We start from the raw sequence: 20,177 nt of genomic DNA on the forward strand, positions 1-20,177 counted from the left end.
CCACTTTTCCCATCAAACCTCGATGCTGAACGTAATATTCCTCTGGAGCTGGGGGCACCACGCAGAGCAGAACCTACAGGTAGTTACCGATAGGACAGGAGTTGTCCTGCTGCCCCAGCCCCAGGCCCTTCTTGGCCAGGAGGGCACAAAGCAGAGCGATGCGGTGGGTCCAGGGCAGGGGCTGGGGGGGCTGAAGCAAGCCCCGAGGCAGGCAGGAGCGGCTCGGTGAGGAACCAGGCGCATTGGTCTGATGAATCATTTTGAGGCAAAAGGAGAAATTAAATGTGCGCTGAAAGCTGGCACATTAGTAAATGGGTTGCGGTTTTTTATCCATTTTACATTTCAAAATGCTGAAATAAAATACGTCTTACGGAGAAATCCCATTAAGAAATTACTCACCGAGTAGGCAAACGTGGGTTTTGTTAACAGGAGGCAGGGACTTGGTTTCTCTTCCCCACCAGCCTGGGACTCCCTCTGTGTCCCGGGACGAGGCCCCTCGAGGCACTGACAGCGGGGAGGAGAGCTGCCAGCAGAGCCTGGGCTCGACAGGCCCCTGGCACGGCAGAGAAAGGAGATGGCTGGCCAGTTTTGGGGTGATCCGTGAGGTGGTTTGGGGGCTCTCCATGGGGCGGTGTTGGGGCACCTCTGTCCGTGGTGCTGTGGCACCGTCCCCATGAGCTCTGGCACCGCCGAGGCCGGCTGGAAGATGCTTTTTGTGGAGAGCAGCCATCAAGCGTGAGATGAGTAGGAGCAGCTATGGGCTGGTGGCACCCCCAGAAAGAGGACGAGATGCATGACCCCCTCTTTCCAGCCCCGCACGGGGGGACGGATGGATTTCTCTCTCGTCAGGGGCTCCCCTGGCCATGAAGATTTCCCTGCTCTGTTTGATGTCTTGAGAAATGGATGCCAAGCGAATTCAAGGAGCAGCAGCTCAGGCTCTCACCTGGGGAGGGAAAGCCATGCTGAGCTGGCACAGCACCTTTCTGGGCGCTGCCTGAGCACCTCTGGGTGGGCAGGGTGGACGCGCTGGGCGCCTGCTGCCCGCTCAGAGGGATGCAGCAGGGGGTTCCCCCCACTCAGCTCACCACGGGTACGTTTAGGAGGAACCTTGCTCTGCTGCTTTGTGTCTGCGAGCCAAGCACACTGCGTCTGTTCCTTGGCATCCAGTCCGCACATGCTGCTCTTTACACAGAGGGGTAAGATAAAATAGCTTCCTCCCCCTCGTGTCGCTACTGAAAAACAGGGATGGGGAAAAAATAATCCCTCGTCCCCTGCCCTGCTTGTGGTGATAGGAGTAATGCAATCATCTGTTTTTTAAAGGAGGCTGCCAAGGCAATCGCGTTATTTACTGAACAAAGCCATTTCAGAGCTTTCTGCATTGTGAATGTTTCCCCGGTCATTTTGCACCGACTTGGTTGCAGCAGCAAGGCCAGAGAGTTTGCCTTGACTCCCCTCACTACCAAAATAAATGCACAGGGCAGGATTGTTCCACTGGGCTGCTGCGAGTGGGGAAAGGGAAGAAGGAAGGAGATGGTACGTGCCGACGGCTCTGAACTGAATGCGGTGAGGATTGCTATGTACGGGAGAGTTCAGGGGGGAAAGAGGAGGGAGTCTCGGAGCAGCCGAGGCTCGCAGGATGGCGAGAGCCAAGCTGAAGAATTCCCCTTCCGAGAGCAACTCGCATGTGAAAACCGTCCCACCGGCAACGACCGAGGATGTCCACGGGGTGAGCCCCTTGTTACCAGCTCGGAGGATGGGATCCCTGGGGAGCGATGTCGGACAAAGGTATTGCAGGACTGCAGTGGTGCGTGGGTTTTGGGGTGGGGGAGGCAGCACGGTTTATCTTTTGAATAAGGGGAAAAGGATTAGTGCCACTGGGGGCCGGAGGGGTGGCAGATGAAATCCTTCTGCGAGCGATGTTAAAGAGCCACAGCAGCTCTAAAGTTGTATTATGAAATAGGTAGCTGGAGCCGAAGAAAGCCAGTTCCTTTACATTTTTTATAAGTGTTCCATGTTTTTTTAATATGCCATAAGCATGTGTGAATGGCAGCCCTAAGACTGTAGGGCTGCTACATGACACTGTTAACTTGTATTGCACCTTATCTGTGCGGTACAAGACTGAAGCTTATTTACACTGCCTACACCACAGCACGCACTGTGCAGAAGCACCATGTTTGCAGTTGGGAGAAAAGATGCTTGATCCCCCTTCTGAGGAATAATTTATTTACAACTGGGGAAAAAAAAAAAGCTACCATAGGAAATGCTGCAGCCTCTTTCTGCAAGCACACAACCGATATGTACAGGCAGAAACGTGCTATTTTTTAGGAGGATAAAAATGATTTACATTGCACAGTGTTTCAGAAGAAGCTAGGTCCCCTCATTATAACGAGGATGCATATGTCAGTAATTCAGTTCTCGTTCTGTTTATTCTTTTTTTTTCTTTTTATTTTTTTTTCCATTTCTTCAACATTTCAGCCCATCCATGCTCTCTTCCCTCTCAGCAAAAATTGCCTCACCTGTGGTTGTGTGCTGTGTGTCTCCCAGAATGTGATTTGGTGCTGTTTCTAGCTCTGGTTTCCAGTGCAAATTAGCACAGTAGGAAGGCTCCTGCTCACAGCAAATTTTACTTGCTTGGCGTTAGACTGGAAGGAATTAACTGCCTCGGCTGCAGCATCCTCCCGTAGCCCCGTGGTAGGCTGGCAGAGGTAGCAACAAGCAAGGATTAGGAGATGCAGCCCCTTGGGAGGGGGCACAGGCAGGGCTGGCAGCACCACTGACCCCCCTGGCGCCACGCTGGGCCCGGTGCCCGCTTTGGGCACTGTGCCCGGGAGGCAGAGTCCCGCTGTGCCCACATTGCTCTGAGTGCAGGTCTCTGCCCGGGCGTGATGTGCCAGCTCTCCAGATGGCACCGGCGCTGATTTTTGGGTGGGCTGCTGCCTTCTGACTTCGTGAGGCTGGGGCTGGCGCGTCCGAAAGCTGCAAACGTGCGGGAGGCTGCAGCTGGGCATCATGCGGGTACACAGGAACCATGTCCCTGATTTTGGGGGTGTCATCGCGCTTCGACAGGCGATCTCAGTCTGTGCTCCCAGGGGTGCCTTCTCTGGTTTTATGCCTTCCTTCTGACCGGCATGGCAGGCTGGCCCACCCGGGTAGGAGCCATGCTGCTGGCACCGTGTGCTTCCCGGCACCCCTGCATGCGCTGCGATGTGCCCCTCAGCACGGCGCCAGGCCTCTCAAACCCAGACGTGCCGGGGCTGGGACAAGGCTCACTCCTGCAGCTGGGGGACTCGAACGAAATCATCCGAACCCCTGCTAATCAGCTACGTTTAAACAAAGGGGGGTTCCTGCCCAGGACCATGGGGCCACAGCTCCATCCCCAGGGCTGGCCCCTCCGCGTCCCTTGGAAGGGAGTGTGGCACAAGGAGTACGCTGCAAGGCAGCGCTGGATCCAGGGGCACGGGGACAACAGTTCCCAAAGTCACAGAGCTGCAGCTTGCAGTGGACCAGTTGCCAGAAGGCCAAGTGTGCGGAGCACAGCAGGGCACCTCAGGGCTTCGTAAAGACCCAGCATTGACCCCAGGTCCCTGGGTTTCCCTGGAAGTCAAGGGTTTTGCTGCAGTCCTCTTGTAAGGAACCGGTGGTGCCATGGACACTGCTGGCGAGAGGTGGGGAAGTTGAAGGCAACACTTCTGTGCTCCTCTGGCAGCCAGCTGAGCCCGAATTCCTTGACTGCTGAGCTCTCCTGCGCTGCTCCTTGGTAATTGAGTTGACTGTTATGAGCGAGATTTGTGCACTTGTATTGCATTGCGTATGCAGGCAACAAAGGAAGGAAGATTGCTTCTGAAATTATGAATACGTCTGAGACGCTTCGTCTCCTCCAAAGCCAGACAGAAGCAGCGTTACCGAGTTAGCAGTAATGATTGTTGCTGGGAGTTTGGGGTGAAATTGCAAGGTAGCGGTGGAAGAAGATGTGAGTTACAGGATGTTCCCAGGGATGCAAAGCAGCTCTCCAGACGGCTGAAGCCAGGGAATTTTATTCTCACCTACTTTATTTGCCTCTTACTCTGTCTCTTAGTCACTGCAGCACCTCAAAGCTTTTAGGGGTTCTCGGTCACAACGAGAGAAAAGGATTTGGGAAGGGATCTGGGAGCAGAGCGCTCCGCAGCCCCAACATTGCGCACCGTGAAGCCACCAAAGGGCGCACGGGGCTGGCCCGGGGGGACCGGTGTGAGCGGGCTGGGGCCAGCTGGGCAGCTCTGGGAGAGATGGCTTCATTCCCAAATGAGGGGGGACTGGTGCTGGGGAGGACTCAGGGAGGGGGAGGCATAAAGGTGGGAGAAAATCACAGGGAAGCCAAATTCTCCGCTGTGCTCTCCGTAGAGCGCTGCGGTGTTGCAGGCTGAGGGCTCTGTCTTTGGGAGGCAGCTGCTGGCAGGCGTGAGGGTATGTAAATCACCGTGCTCGGATCTCATTCCGTGTGCTGTTGATCTCTCTGTATCACCGGACATGCGGACTTTTTTTCTTTTTTTTTTAAATATTTTTACAAGATATGTGTGTCCTGTTTATGCAGCTCTGCTGGGAAGTAGGGGAAATTCTGGCCACTATGCATCCTGGGGCAAACTGATATTCTTAAGGGACTGTAAACATACCCGTAACGGCTCCGGGTTTGAAGATCTGCCCAAAAAGCCGGGAGGGCCAGGGGCCAGCAGTGGTCCTCCTACCCCGGATGGCGCAGAGGTCGGGCATGGAGCTCCACAGAGCTTTGGCGTGGCCCAGGGCGAGCTCTCCAGGTGCTCTGAGCACTGCACAAGCACGCTGCACGAGTCCTGAACTCAGGCTGCAGGACCACGAGGTGCTGTTGTTTGAAACCGAATGAAGCTGCTAAGGTTTGGGGGAGAAAATGAGAATTGTAGACTAGTTCAGGTTGGAAGGGGCGGTGGGAGGCCTGCGCTCCAACCCGCTGCTCAAGGGACGAAGGCTGAGGTTGGATCAGGTTGCTCAGGACCGATCCAGCCAAGTTTTGGAAACCTCCCAGGACGGAGCTTTCTTAGCCTCTCTGCCTGCCTATCGCAGTGCTTAATCACTCTGAGGGTGAATATTTTTTCTTTATATCTAGTCTAAATTCCCCTTGCTGCATCTTGTGACTGCTCCCTCCCGTCCTTTCACCACGCGGAGAGGAGTCTGGCTGCCTCTCGCCCCGCAGCCTCCCGTCGGGTAGCTGAAGGCAGCAATTAGCTCCTTCCCTCACCTCTCCTCTGCAGGCTCCGCGGTCCCACCGCCCCCAGCCTCTCCTCGTCTGGCGGTTGTGGTATTTTTGGCACCAAGAAGTGGGGCTTCGCTTCAGCCATGTTACAGGGAACTGAGCAGCAGCCCGGTGAGAAATAGCAGCACGCTGCCGGGAGAGTTTAACCCAAGGCTTCTTGGATGCCGAGCGCTTCAGAGAGCGAGAAGACCTCCCAGACGTGTTTGAAAATGTAATTCCTAAGCAATCGATGCGTGTTCTCCCAGGGGGCCGCCAGGTGTTGACGAACAGCTCTTGCTGGGTGTGTGTTTGTCGCCTGACGCCCAGACACAAGCAGAGCTGTGGAAGGGCCCGGTCGGGCTGCTGGGACCATGAAAACCGCTCCATTTAACAGCTGGGTTGCTCGGCGATGGTCTCCATGGCAGGTCTCGGGAACAAGCGCCGGGTGCAAGTTCCACCTGCAGCTGAATGTGTTGCCAGGCTGAACCCCCCTGGGGGAGGGCAAGAAGCCAAAAGTGATATTTTTCCAAATTTCTTTTGTTTTTGCTTCAATAAAAGCCGTGTGTTGCTTGTGCACCAGCCTCAGGTGAGGCGATTCTGGGAAAAAAGGGCTGTCTGCAGAGGGGACAGAGGGCCCTTCCCAGGGCTTGCCCACCTCTGTGGTCCCTCTTTGGCTCGTCTGCTGATGCTATTTGGCTGTGGCCCCCAGCAGGGAGCTCTTGGCGGGGCTGTGCTGGAGGGTCTGTGTGTCTGCCTATGTCCAGCTGTTTGAGCACTGCCTTTGCCATGGCAAAAATCTGCCCCCGGCAGCCCCAGCTCTCCGCTACCAGGGCTGAGCCCCACTTCTCAGAACCAGAAACGGAGCAGTGCTGGGGCAGGAGGCACCCAGACCGTGTGCTTAGTGAAGTGTTTTTGCATCTGTGCCGGGCACGGCTCCTGCCCTGCTCCTCTGGGGGCTGGGACCGGCGGTGCCAGGCGCTGAGATGTGCCCCCGCAGCGCTGGGCGTGCAGAAAGCCGTGCTTCTGCGAGCCGTGCTGCTGCGAGCCGTCACGGAGGCGACCTGAAAAAGAGCCTGGCTGGCTCCCTAGGGTTTTGCCTGGGAATCTGGAAGGGCTTTGCCCTAAAGGGGAGCAGTGGGGATGTCCCACAGAGCTGGGCACGGGGCATCTCCACAGCCTGTCCCAGCACAGCGAGCACACCAGGGGTGTTCTCCATCTGGGATCTGCCTCGTGCTCAGCATCCAGGGGATCCCGCAGCACCTCTTTGTGCTCGGGTTGTTCTCCTGTGCACCGCTGGGATGCTCTGCTGAGGGTTGTGCATGGCAAAGCAGGGCAAGGGGCTGGGATGTGCCCAGCGTAGGGGGCTGAGGGGGGCTTGGCACCCCTCTCCACCTTGGAGACTGTTGTCAGGAGGAGCTGGTGTGTGCATTTTGCTTGGGCATCTCCTTCCTCCACAGGGCAGGTGATTGCTCTGCCACCCCAGCGGTGTGGCACTGAACGGGCCGCAGTGGAGTCCCGTTGCAGAAATGGGCGCGGTGCCCGATGGCTTAGATCCCGAGCAGCACCGGGCTGTGAGCGCGCCGTTGGTCCTGGCAGAGAGGCAGCAGCCCCGGGTCCCGGCTGGCGGCACAGGGAGCTGCCAGCTGCCAGCAGTCGCGCCAAGCAGAGGGGTTGTAAACACAGCCTGCGACTGTCACTGGCTCAAGCCAGGTGGGCTTGGGGCTGCCTGGTTCCTGCGCTCACCCTGGAGCTGCTCCGTGGTAGTGCTCACCATCCCTGTTTGGTCCCCAGGTCACCGTGTCCTGCCGAGGGCTCAGCTCCCGACTCCCTCCTGCAGGGTTTGGACGTGTTTCGGTCTGTGTTTGTGCTCCCAGTCCCTGCAGGTCCTGCTGGGCTCGTCCCCGGCACGCTCCTCCTGCACGGCGCCGTGCCCTATATAGGCACTGAGATGTGGATGCGGTGCCAAGCCTAAGGACACCCACACTCGAAACGTGCGCTTGGGTTTTTGCCCTGTTTATTTTTGATCTCTTGAGCCCATCAGGGCCCAGCAGGGCATGGGGGCAGAGCATTGCTGCGGAGGAGGAGGCTGACCTGCTCGGTACGGTGCGAGCGAGTGGGACAGACCCCGAGCCCCGCTGGGGGAGCATCCCTGCGGGTGGCACAAGCTGTCCCCACTGCCAGCCCCACTGCAGGTGGCACAGGGCTGAAGCAAGCGGGGACACGTGGAGCTGGGGTGCAGCACTGCCTCCCCGGGGCTCAGCAGGGCCGCAGGGAACCGCTCAGCCCATCAGGGAAGGCAGGGAGACGTGCATTATGAGCCACCCGCGCCTCTCAGGGCATCTTTGCCCAGTGGGCTTGGCACGCGGGCGAGCCAAGCATTTCTGCAAGGGCAGGGCTGGCAGCACCAGCAGCCGCTGGGCACTGGCTGCAAGTGGCTCGTAATGCAATCCCCATCCCAGCCCCTGGGATGCAGCTGCCTTGCCCGGGCTCTGAGCACGCTGTGAGCCGCGGAGCCACCGGGGCTGCTCCGTCCCATCCCGCACGTGTTGGTGGCCAGACGTGTGCCTGCTCCGCTCGCTTCTCCCTTCCTCTTTCTCACTCTTTCTCCCCCTCTTTGCTTTCCTTTTTCGTCTCCTCCCATCTGTCCTTCTCACATTGGGCTATTTTTGTGGATTAGTTTCTCACTGTCAGTGTGGTAAGAACCGTGGTGCATCTCCTCTCTTAGAGGCGCTTTGGGAAGCCTTCCCCAGCAGTTACCTCGCATAGTTCACTTTCGTCCCCCTGCCTTGCCCCGTCTCCTCCCCAGGAGGACAGACCTGTCCAAGCTGGGGGTTCCCTTAGCCCCCGACCTCGAGATGCCTCTGAGCTTGGCAGGTGATAACTGAGCAGCCTGAAGCTGAGTGTGGTGCTGGCGGGTGATCACTGGTGCCCTGGGGTCGTCCAGGGGCTCCTAGTCGAGGCAGGGGCTCTTTGCTTGGAAATGTTGGGAAGTTCACAACCAGAAGTGAATTTTAATACCCATCGTTTACCAAAATACCTCCCAGAAAATGGCAAGATGGCAGAGAATGCACTGGGAACTGGCTGGGGGGAAGAGACCTGAGCGAGCTGAGCGCAGGCTGTGTGTGTGCCCGGCAAAGCTGTGCCTTTACCCCGTCTCCTCCATCTTCAAGCACCGTACACACAGTGTAGGCATTTTGCCCCAAATTACCCCCAAGAGGCAGGGGAGCTGAGTGCCTCCACGCTCCCTCGAGGTGCCGCAGCCTCGGGTGTGCAGCTGGAGCAGGACAGTGCCGAGCAGCTGCGGTGCAGCGTGGGCAGGCAGGTGCTTGCTCGCTCCTGTACACAAGCAAGGTTCCTCGGTTGCCTTTGTTCTAATAATAAACGTGCCATTGTCTCTTCCCCTCCCAATAAAGCCCTGCCCTCTGCGAGGGGCTGCAGCTCCAGGAGCAGATGACAGAGCTGTCTGCGGCAGCGAAGTTCCTTTCTTTGCTGTCTCTGCTCTCTGCTGTCACTGCTGTCACTGTAGGAGTGCCTCTGCCACCAGCCTGCAGGGAGCCAGGGGTGAGCACCCTGCTGGCTGCCTCCCGGCTGGGGCTTGCCAGGGTATGGGCAGGAGGGGTGCAGCGATGCTCGGGAAGGCTGATCTGGAGGAAAAAAACAGGTGAACTTAAAGTAGGTTACTTAAAACACATTAAAACACATTGCCTGTAGAAGCAGTGCTGCGCCCTGTGGGGGGTCCTGTCCATCCTGCTCCCTGCAGAAAGCGGGCCCGGCCCTCCTGTAGTAAGCTGAGCCCGCCAACTTTTTGTTAAGTTTTTGATGTGTGGAAAACAACCCTTTTTCGGGTGAGAATTGGAGTGGGGTTTAGTTTTCCTTAAAAATTATTTTACATATTTTCTCAGCAATTAGACGGTTTTTGTGAATTTGGGTGCCTGGTGGGAAGAGGGAGAGTTTCAGTGTAACGCCTCGGGGTTGCTTCTTGTTCTGTGAGCTGGACAAAGAGGTGCTTTGCTTTGGACACCACAAGCACCTGCTGCTGGGTTCTCATTGCAGTGCTTCAGCTCTGGGGGCTGCCTGTCCCTCTGAGCCCTTTTTTGCGGTGCCTTTCGGGGAGCTGCAGCTCCCTGGGGGAGGCCGGAGCTCCAGGGCCAGCAGAGACCGGTGCGACTCAGTGCCCCGTGGCCAGGTGCTGCCAGGGAGCCTTCGTCCCCTGCCGTGGGGAGCGGGGTCTGGAGCAACCCCCTCTTTGTGCCAGCCTCTCACCAGCCGGCTGCCAGCTGCCGGTGTATTAGGAGAGAACCAATTAATTTGCAGTTTCTTGCCCATAATGTGTCTGCGAGGCACGGACACGTCCTGTGCAAAACCCAGCGCGTGCGGGGGGGCTGGAGCAGCCCCTGCCGCTGTGTTAATCCGATTTTATGCGAGGGGAGCGGGGCTGGCTGGGCACCTTCCTGCGCTCTCCTCGCCTGCGCTCTGCAGCTGGAGGAGCTCGGGGATGTTTGTCCTCAAGCCCTTGGGGTCCGTCACTGCTGGGACGGGTGGCACGAGAGCCTCAGGTGGGGGTGAGAAGCTGCAGGGCAGGGAGTGGGGCTGGGGAGGGCTGGGTCTGCATCCTGGGGGTATGGGGGGGGCTGTTCTGCCTTTGTGCTGTCTGGTGAGGGAGGGCTCCAGCCTCACACCTCGGCTTCTCGCTGCGTGCCTGCTCGGACATCCGCGAGCCCTCTTGGGGCAGCCGTCACACAGATAACAGCAGAGGCAGAACAGCAAACTCAATATACGGCAGGGAGACTTCTCTGCTGGATAGCTGGGGAGTGAATTAGCTTTCTGTTGGACTCGCATTTTAATTGAAATGAGGATTTATTGCTTTTATATTGTTTGGACTATACTAGAGCGCTGTAGGCTCATAAAGCGTGAGGCGAAATAAAAGAAAACCTCCCCAAGCTGTACCTGCCCCTTTTTCTTTGGCGGTATTGCCTACTTGCCCTGATCAGGTTAAACAAGGCTGCCTCCCCCAGAAGGCAGGAGGGCACTGACTGTGTGGGGGCTCCCAGGGGGTCCCATCCATCCCCTATTGCAAGGGGCATCATTTTGGCACAGGGGATTCTTTCTTTCCTGGCTGTATTGCCCAGCACCGTGCTGCTGTGCGTTATTTCAGCCCGGGGAAGGGTTATTGCCCACGGATGGCAGCAGGGCAGTGCTGTGTGGGGCTGTGGGGCTGCTCCCCAGCTTGGGGCAGCCGCTGGGGGATTTCCTTCAGCTTCTGCTGGGACCTGCAGGGGCATAGTGGGGTGTGAAGCTGGTACCTTCTGCTGTGCCCCATGCTCTTGCCCATCTTTATGCTCTCTCCCACCACGCCATTGACACTCCATGTCACCATCATTGTTCCTTTGCGTTCTTTTATTTTTGGTTTGTTTTCATTTTTCTCATCATCAACCGTGAGCGCAAGCTCAGCCCTCTGAAGGTGCGCAGGGATCCCACGGTGCCAGGCTCCCAGCAGCACCCCGAGCGGCACCTTCCAGAATGTAAATTCTTTGCACAAAGTGTGAAATTGATTCGAGACAGAGCAGAGGCTCATCGAAGAGAACCCAGAGAGCATACGTAAAGATTTTTATTTGTGGAGCTGAGCCCGTAGAAGAGCCGGGTGCCCACAAAGCCACCCGAGCATCCCCAGGTGCCCGACACGGGACCCCAGGGTGTCCCCGAGCAGTCCCGGGGCTCGGTGCCAGCTTTCCCTGGCACTGCCTGGCCGCCGTGCCATTTGTTGGACACTGACCTCGCCCCTTGTGATGCTCTCGCCCCGTAGGCCCCACGCCGAGGATTTCAGCGTGGATTCCTCCTTCTCGCAGTAAGTGCCGTGCATGCCTGCATGTCGTGTCGGGAGCGGCGTGAGCAGGACGTGCTGCCACGAGCGGTGCTCAGGGTGCTCCGGGCTGCCCCAGCTCCTTCCTTGGCTGCTCTTGGCACCAAGGGTGGCGGGCAGTGCCTGCAAAGCTTCCTGAAACAGAAATGGGTCCCGCCACGGGGAGCAATATCTGCTCGGCTCCTTCCTGGGGAAGGAGTGATATCTTGGCAGCAAACTGGTGATTGCCCATTAGCGATGAGCTCCGTGCGCAGACTCTAATTAAACAATCCAGAGTCATCAGCAGAAGCAATTATCGGAGCAGATTCCTGAGTGTCAATCTCCAATGTTGCAAAACAAATAAGGCAAACAAAGCACAGCATGTTATTCTGTTGCTTCTTCTCTTTCTGGTTTTTCATCTTTTTTTTTTATTGTTGAGAGCAACGGTGCGACTGCAGGGCAGCGTGGGGCTGGGTTCCCCGTGTGGTCGATGCAGGGACGAGTGTGTCCCTGCCTGGGCTCGTGCTGCCCACGTGTGAGGAGGAAAATCCCCTTCCTCACCACCTGCAGCTATCACACCTCGAGGCTGCAGACTCGGCCTGAGGCTGAGCGCCACAGGTGCTGAGTGTAGCCGGAGAGGAACCACAGCATCCTCCAGGGCACGACGAGCCGGTCAGCTCTTGCAACATAAAACTCCCACTTCCCCAGCAGCCTCCCCAGTGAACAGCAAGGAGGAAAATAAGTTCAGCAGCAGATTTCTGCTCTATTGGTACACTTTTCTGCAGCATGGGCATGGGCTGAGCCGTTCCACCTGGCGGCACGGAGGCATTTGTGGAGCTGGTGGATGGGGCAGCGATGGGTGGCTGGGAGGACCAGCCTCACGAGGTGCAGCTGCCCTTGCTCATGGGCAGCGCCTTTCCGGAAGCAGCTGCTTGGAGCCTGCTTTTTACCAGAATCTTAAAAAATCTGTAGTGTTCCCTGTTGGAGCCAGGGTGGCATTATCCGAGTCCAGCTGTGTTTAATTTGCCATGGAGAGATTGGCAATATCGCTTCATTCCCTTGGGCACAAAGCACAAATCTCCTGTAATAAAACAGGAGATACCTTTTTTTCTCAGTTTATTCCCATGGTGAATGGAGGAAATTTTGAGGAAGCCCCTTTCTGAGCCAGTCCTGGAGCTCAGTGTGCCATGTCCCTGGGGGCTCTATCTCTCAGTGGCTTTGCCATGCGTGCCGTGCCTCAGGAGTGGCACCGGGCATCTGCCGGTGCTGGGGCATCGGCGTCTCGTGGCCATCGGAGCTCCTCTGCAGCACGGAGCGCTGTGCTGCCCTGCTTAACCGCGCTCCAGAGGTTTCCTGCAGAAGCTGGTGTCGTGAGAAATGCTTGGGGGGTGTGTGGCAGCCCCCAGAGAAGCCGAGACGTTCACGGGGAGGCACACTTAACCGCGGCGCTGGGTAAGCACGCTGGGCCCCGTTTCGAAGCCGCTGCCTTGCTTGCTCCCGGGGCTGAGCCGTGCGGGCGGTGCGGAGCCGCGGTGCCCCCCTCCTCCGAGCAATTGTTCAATTACTGCTGATGGAGCGCGGGGGCAGCCTGCGCCGCGCGTCTCGCTCTGGCAGGCGCCCAGGTGCTATATATGCACCTGATACATGCACCTGATGTGCAGACGTGCGCCCATCTCCCCTTCCCATGCTCGCACCGTGCTCGTGGCAGAGCTCGTGTCCGTCTGTCCTGCACCAGCAGCACTGCCTCTCCCAGCCCCAGCTGTGCAGTGCTGGCTGTCCCCTCCACTGTCCCCATCAGCTCCCCATGGTGGCTCCCGGTGCCCCCACATGTGCTGGTCACCTCCTCCTGTCTTGAGAAATTCCCTGGGTGAGAACGGTGCTCCCCAGCCAGCTGCAGCATGGGAGCAAGGACAGGAGACGCAGAGAGGTGCTGATACTTTTTCCTCCCTTTCAAGAGCCACGCTTATTCAAAGATGCATTTCTCACGGCAAAATATTTTGATCCTTGTGAAACAGAGCAAAAGCATCCCATGCACGTAAACCCCTCCTCAGGGAGCAGCGGCGAGATTTTGGGCAGCATCCAGGCGGTGCTGGGCGCTGGGACCCTGCTGGGCACCTGCTCTCGGAGCCGGCTCAGTTTTCAGGCAGCTGTCAGCTGCGGGGCCAGAGAGGAGCCGCTGCACCCACCGTGCCCCCCGGGCCTCATGGGGATGAGGAGCTCGGGGTACGGCCCCGGGCCCCCACGGTGAGCCCCGGCGTGGAGCTGTGCTTGTCGCCGTCATGGGTGGGTTGGTGGGGGGGTGGGGGGGGGTTGCGTGGGGCCGGGGGGGGGTGCGGGTCGGGGCTGGCAGCTGGCCGGGCTCCTCCTCGCCTGTTGTAATGCCGTTGAGCAGAGCTGTGCCCGTTTCGGTCTTGTACCCTGCGCTTTTCAGAACAAATTATTGTGTCTTTTTTTCGGGAGCTCATCGTCTTAGAACAAATTGTCTCTAATCTTAGATTAATAAAGCACAGTAAATAACCGGGCGAAGAAAATGAAATTGCTCAGGCATTATGAAGTGCATAATAGCAGTAATTACACTTCCAAGCGAGGGCTTGTAACCAAACTTGTACCTCGATGCTTATCGGGGCGGCTGGCGGGGCTGAGCTGCTGCCGCCCCCCCAGGGCACGGCCCTGAGGAGCTGCTGGGTGCTGGGAGGGCACGATCTGGTGCAAACCCTGCAGACAGGGGTCCTGGGGGGCTGGGGCTCCTCGCTGGGTGCTGTGGGCCCAGCTGGGCTCCAGGGAGAGCCAGGCAGCGGGGACGCAGAACTGGGGCTGCGAGCAGCGTGGTAGCGCAGCCGGGGTGTGCCGTGGGCACGCTGATTTTTATTTTAAGCTAAATTCTTGACAGGGAAATTAAAGGATGTGCTCTAAATGATCTGATCGCCTTCTCTTGGCTGGAAGTGGAGAAGGATCTGTTGTGCTTTCTGGTGACTGCTGCCCGGTAAAGGCACCACTCGCTCGCCGTGGGATGCGCGGCTTGGCCGGTGCCTGGCCCGGCCCCGCGCTGCTCGCACCGGGGCTGCCAGACCCAGCAGCGGTGGGGGCCTGCACGGAAAGTCTCCTTCCCATCCCCTGCCTGCCCCATGGCAGCAGCCAGCACCCACCTCCCCCCGGATCCATTTCAGCTGCTTTCCCAGTGCTGCCCCTTCCCATTGCCATTCTTACTGGGAGGTGTATGGCTACTTCGTCGTCAGAGAGATCTCTCCTAATCGTTCACTTTTATCCACCAGCGTTTATATTCACAGTCCTGCGGTGGGCTGCAGTGCTAGAGAGCAGCTAACCATCTGGCTGCCCCCAGGGATTTGTGCTGCTCATGGTGGGGAGATGAGCGCTGTCCCTGAGGTCCCCCCGCTCTGGGCATTTTGGGGATGTTTTTAACACGGAGAAGGAGCAATTACCTCGTGCATGCAGCATCGCGAGCTGCCTAATTTATGCCCTGGCACAGCTGAATTATTTGCGAAGTCTGGCTTTGGAAAAGGTTAATGTTAATGTGCGTCTGAGCTTTGCTTGCAAAGTTCCTCATCCCCCCGCTGCCAGCCCCTGAGGTTCTGCTGCCGTCCCGGCCGCTGTGGGGTGCAGGTGTTGGGGTTTGCGTTGCTCCGGGGCCGGAGGGACACATTTGGCAACTGAAAGTTTGATAGCCCTTATAAAATATTATCCCGACTATCATGCCTGAGGCAATGGTTTTCTCTCCGTGCTCTTGCTTTTTGTGCACAAGAAGCTTGTGAAGTAAAAGCCTGCCTCTCCAACCCGACAAGCAGCTCTCGAAGGGATGCCACGCTCCTGCGAGCGAGGCCGGCTGCTAAATGCCGGCATCACAGCACGGGGTCCCAACAGTGGGGTGCTCCTGAGCCTTCCCCAGTTCCCTGCCCGCCCGGCTCGGTGTTCGCACACGGTGAAGGTTTGTTCTCCCCTCTACCACATGAGCCTGGCAGCTGCTGCCCAATAAATCACGTCCTCGGGGCCCTGTTTGGCTGCAGCTTGCACCACGTGGGCACGGGGGCTGCAGAGGTGGAAGGCACGGGGCGGGGGTCTCGGGGTCTGACACTGTGGTTTGGTCCCCGCGGCCTGCGCCTCGCCTGGCAATGTGCCTTGGTGACCTTCAAGCAATTAAAAAACAGTAATAATAGCAGCATTTCAGGGGCTTAGCCTTAGAGCGAGAGAGGGGAAATTGCTAAATCTTGGCACTTGGCCCCGTTATTAGCTGTGGCGTTGAAGAACGGACCCTGTCCTGCCGGGAACCTAAAGCAGAGCATCGGGAACCGATCCCTGCCGGGCTGCACTGAGCAGGCAGTGTGACTTATAGCCCTGCCCACGGGAGCGATTTGGGGCTGGGTTCTGGCTTTGGGCATGCAAGATGGAGCTGTGGTGGGGGAGACGTGTCTGGGATGGGAGCAGCCGTGCCCAGCGGGGCCGGGGTGAGTGGGGTTGGCTTGGTCCCTTGTTCCTCCTGGCTCCAACCCTGTTTGGGAGAAGCCCCCGGTGGTGGCTGTCCCTCGCCTCACTCCAGTGCCACCAGCCACCAAGGGATGCTCAGGGCTGGCTGGCAGCTCCTGGCTTCTTCTGGAATGGCCAAATGCGGTTTCTTAGCAACACGGGGAATTTTCCTCCTTTTAGATCAGATTTGGTTCTTAACAGCTTCGCTGCTGAGTGTTGCTCCGGCACGGGTAAGGCCGGGGCGTGGGACACGGCCCTGGCTGGCTGCAGCCGTGCGAGCGGGCAGGGGGACGGAGCTGGGGGGATACAGGGGTGAGGAGAGCTGCAGGGTGCATGGCAGGGGACGTGTTTGCCCCCAGGCTCCAGCCTGGTGCACCTGAATGAGAGCAGAGCCCTTCACCCAAGCTGCAGCCATGCCGTGGGGCAGTGGGATGCCACCGGTGGGTGCTGGGCCGCCCTGGGGGCACTGGGACTGCTGGGGGAGGCTCGGGGGGGACCCAGCTTGCAGGGGCCAGGGCTGGGTGCCAGGGGTCCTGCCCATGCCCCCCTCACTGACCGGCCCCACGGGCGCTGTCCCCGCAGGGTGCAGGTGGAGTTCTACGTGAATGAGAACACCTTCAAGGAGCGCCTGAAGCTCTTCTTCATCAAAAACCAGCGGTCGAGTGAGTGCTCCCTGCCCGCGCGGAGGTGGGGACGTGAAGCCATTGCCATCTGCTGGCAGCCGGCCCCGTCCGGCCCTGGTGCTGAGCCAGGTTATGGTGCCCAGCCTGGGGCTGCCGCCACCCCCTGTCCTGTCCCCAGCTGGAGCTGGGGGCCCCCATAGCCCCCCGGAACTCCCCTATCCTCCCTTTGGCCCTGCAGATGAGCTGTCCCTTGACTAATGGTGTTGGAAGCTGTTTTCTCATCAGCTGTCCGGAGGGAGCCCGCTCGTTAATTTATTAGCTCACATTTTCCTTTCCTCCCTGCATCCTGCCGGCTCGTTAAAAAGCTGGAGCGTGGCACAACAGGGTGCCCGCGGGGAAGTTTTTAATGAAAATGTGATGAATTCCTCACTTGCACTTTGAGTAATAGCCCGATAAACTGGCTGCGGAGGGAGTGTGGATGGAGTGGATTTGCTCGGCCCCCCTCCTGCACGCTGCACAGGCCCTGCCCGTCCCGTGCTTTTCATGGGTGATGGTTAACGAGGGGGATACAGCCCAGCAGCTCCCCGATTTGTCTTGCATCCACTGGGGCTGGTGAGCAGCTGACTCTCCAGTATTTATGTCTGTAATGCTGCGGTACACCCGACACGGGTGGGCAAAGCGTGGGTGCCCCAGGGGTGGCTGTGCAGGGGGGGCCCATGCTGAACCCCACGAGGGGTGTCCCAGCAGCGCAGTGCTGCTGCGTCTGCTCCTCCTCCTCTGCACCCGCTGTGCCGTGGTGCTGTGCCGTGGTGCTGTGCCATGGGGCCGTGCCGTGGGGCGCTGCCTTGCCCACGCCGTGCCCCCTCCGCCGCAGGTCTGAGGATCCGGCTCTTCAACTTCTCGCTGAAGCTGCTCACCTGCCTGCTCTACATCGTCCGCGTCCTGCTCGACAACCCGGAGGAGGGCATAGGCTGGTGAGTGCCACCGCCACCATGGTGCCACCACGGTGCCACCACAGCCCCAAACCCCCCCGGTCAGTGGTGAGAGCTGGCACCGGGCGCTCACTCCCCCCGGCGCGCGCACACAGAGGGATAGGTGGTTTTTCTCACTCCATCCTCTCTCTCCCTGTACCAACAGGTGGTTTAGCAAAACTGTAGGTCCCCGAGGGCTTCTCTCGCTGTTTCAAATAAAGGCATGCAGGCGTGCTGGCCCTGCACAATGCACGGGGCAAAGGTGGTGGAAAAATCCAAGGTCGGTGCAGGGGCAGTTTCTGCACCGTGAGCTCGAGCAGAAGTGGTGCCACCGCGCTGGGGCGGCTCTGCTGCGGGCTGCCTGCCGCTGGGGCTCTGAAAACTGGGGCGCACAGCCCACCCTGCCTGCCGGCCCAGGCGCGTGCTCGTGGCTTCAGTGCATTGTCAGGCAGGTGTTTTCTGAATAGCGACGCCCTTGAAGACACTTCTGCTAAATCCCATTTAAGAGTTTGGGAATGAAATGCGTTTTGCCACTTAGATCCCTGAGGTGACAGATGATTCCATCTAGCAGCTCTGCTCTGGGTTTCGGCATAGCCCTGTTTTTAATATGTCCTTGCTTTGTTTATCTCACATGCTGATTTTTTTTTTTCAAAGGGCTGGGGCGCTCTATGAGAGTTAGCAGTTTAATTTTCTCTTTGGAAAGGTTGCAGACGGCCAAGGACATCTGTACTGCCCAAAAGTGGTTGCAGCCCTGTGAGAATTAAGAGCGACATAGACAGGCAGCCTTGTGAGGTTTAACACAGCTGCGATTTGGGGAAGCCTCCCCGTTAGCTGGGGGACATCAGCCCCTTTTGGTGTGCCTGTGGTAAAGCAGATGCTGGCTGCTGGGAGCACATCCCTCACCAGCAGGGCAGGGCAAGACCTCGGCATGGGAGCAGTAAAGTGTTCAACACCGCCAGGGTGAGTTAGGGTCCTGCAGAAATCACCAGGATGGGGACCAGAATGAGCCTGACCCCATAGGATGTTGTCCTAGGACCTCTCCCAGTGTCAGGACAGATCGGAGATGGCATCCCATAAGCTGGGGAGCCAAAGCCCGCACCTCTTGTCCGTTCTTCTGTCCCTTCACCATCCCGCTGACGGCTCTCCCCTGGTTTATGTTTCTATTCCAGCTGGGAATGCGAAAAGCAGAACTACACGCTCTTCAACCAGTCCACAAAGATAAACTGGTGAGCTGTGGGATGCTCGTGGCGCTGGGTCTGGCTCTGCCGTGACAGCGGGGACGCAGGCGGTGGGTGCAGAGCCTCCCAGTGAGGAGCGGGCTGGGAAGGGCTTGGGGCTGCTGGTGGGACAGGAGCTGTGCTGGGTGGACTCACAGGAGCTTGGGGACCGTCAGACCCAGCTTCAGGCTCTGCACGGAGCAACACCAGTAACGAGCCTGCCTTGGATGAAGTCAGAGATGGCCTCGGGTTGGCAGGCAGTGAGAAGTAAAAGCGCTGCTAATTAAGCTACGGTTCAGATCCATCTGGCATGTTCTTTGCAGGTCACATATCTTCTGGGTGGATAGAAAACTGCCACTGTGGGCTGTTCAGGTGAGTGGCCGGCCATGCAGAGGTAACGGTGCTGGGCGCCCGCCGACGCACCAGCCGGGTGCAGGAAAACCGAGCGGGGAGGCTGAGGCTGAGGTGTGCGGCAGCCACCGCTGCTGGGGGCGGCTGCAGGAGCGCACCCTGAGCAGCGCCTGCTGTCTATCTCTGCAGGTCAGCATAGCTCTGATCAGCTTCCTGGAGACCATGCTGCTCATCTATCTCAGCTACAAGGTGAGCACTGTGCCGGGAGGTTGTAGTCACTGTGGCCGCTTGTCCTTCGTGTGCCGGTCCCGCTGCTGCCAGCGGGCACCACCCCAGGGCACACCGGGGACGGGGGCGAGCTGGCTCCTTGAGCTGGCCAAGGGCAGGGACCTTAGCAAATGGCATCTCCTCACAGTCCTCGGGAGAGTTTTTCATGGTTTTGTGTGGCTGGTGGAGATATTTCTCTGGCTCCGGCCCATCGGTGGCTGGTTCCTGGCCCTGGGGCAGGAAAGGCTCAGCCCCGGCGTCCCCCACATGTGTTTGAGTCAGAGGTTTGTGTTCGTTGCTGCCTTCAGTCCTTACACGAAGCGTTGCTGTTCCCAGCTTTTGTCAGGGACAGCCACCGACAGAGGCGCCACCCGCCTGGGAAAGAACCAGGCGTTTTGGGAAGTTTTGTCTGGCACCAGCACTGCAACTCCCAGGCAAAGCGCGGCATCATCCTGCCTGCGCTAGCGTCCTTCTCACATCTAGCAGGGACCTGGGCACTGGGAGCGTCTTAATTGTCCTTTGGCATACTTTCAAGCTTTTTAATTAATTGTTGTTACTTTTAATTCCTCAGGGGAACATCTGGGAACAGATTTTCCGCATTTCTTTCATCCTCGAGATGATCAACACAGTGCCCTTCATTATCACGGTGTGTAGTCCCCGGAGTCACTTAAAGCAACTTTAAGTTTAACACGTACTGCGGTTTTGATGGTGAAATATACAAAAGCAGGTGTCTGGCCAAGCAGCATTTAAAGCTGGCAGTTATTTTTGGTAAAGAACTCGGTTGCTCTGAGTCCTTTGCAAGTCAGCCTGTGAGAAACCCTTGCTTTTCTAGATATTCTGGCCTCCTCTGCGGAATTTGTTCATCCCCGTTTTTCTGAACTGCTGGCTTGCCAAGTACGCCCTGGAAAACATGATAGTAAGTGACCAGCCGCGTCCCTCCTGGGCATCCCAGCTCCTCTGCCACAGGAACTAAAAGTGCCCAAAGCTGTCCTGCCCGAGCCCTGGCAGCGGGCCATGCTGCAGCCTGGCACTGGGGTGCCTGGGGGCAGATTTTGGGCAGATTTTCAGGCGCTGGGGTGAAGTTTGCGGGGTTGAGGCTAGGCCAGCCGCCTCCTGGTGAGGCTGGGCTGCGGATCGGGTCCCTTCGGTGCGTGAGCAGGGGATGCCCACCCGCTCTGCGTGCCTCTG

General features: G+C 58.2%; 1 protein-coding gene across 4 annotated transcripts in view; it reads left to right on the forward strand.

Annotated features, from left to right (window-relative positions):
- KCNT1 (potassium sodium-activated channel subfamily T member 1) overlaps nucleotides 1-20,177 on the forward strand; it is a 55,194-nt gene that overhangs the window by 20,620 nt on the left and 14,397 nt on the right. For 3 of the 4 annotated variants that reach the window (XM_035555544.1, XM_035555546.1, XM_035555547.1), the window contains exons 2-7: nucleotides 16,143-16,222; nucleotides 17,058-17,157; nucleotides 18,695-18,743; nucleotides 18,912-18,971; nucleotides 19,561-19,635; nucleotides 19,822-19,905. In XM_035555544.1, coding sequence (XP_035411437.1) covers nucleotides 16,143-16,222; nucleotides 17,058-17,157; nucleotides 18,695-18,743; nucleotides 18,912-18,971; nucleotides 19,561-19,635; nucleotides 19,822-19,905 — 448 coding nt within the window. Of the gene's footprint in view, nucleotides 1-16,142; nucleotides 16,223-17,057; nucleotides 17,158-18,323; nucleotides 18,381-18,694; nucleotides 18,744-18,911; nucleotides 18,972-19,560; nucleotides 19,636-19,821; nucleotides 19,906-20,177 lie in introns of all 4 variants that reach the window. The other variant, XM_035555543.1, reaches the window with a different exon arrangement.

The sequence above is a fragment of the Cygnus atratus genome, chromosome 19, assembly GCF_013377495.2.
Source record: "Cygnus atratus isolate AKBS03 ecotype Queensland, Australia chromosome 19, CAtr_DNAZoo_HiC_assembly, whole genome shotgun sequence".
Classification (NCBI taxonomy): Eukaryota; Metazoa; Chordata; class Aves; order Anseriformes; family Anatidae; genus Cygnus; species Cygnus atratus.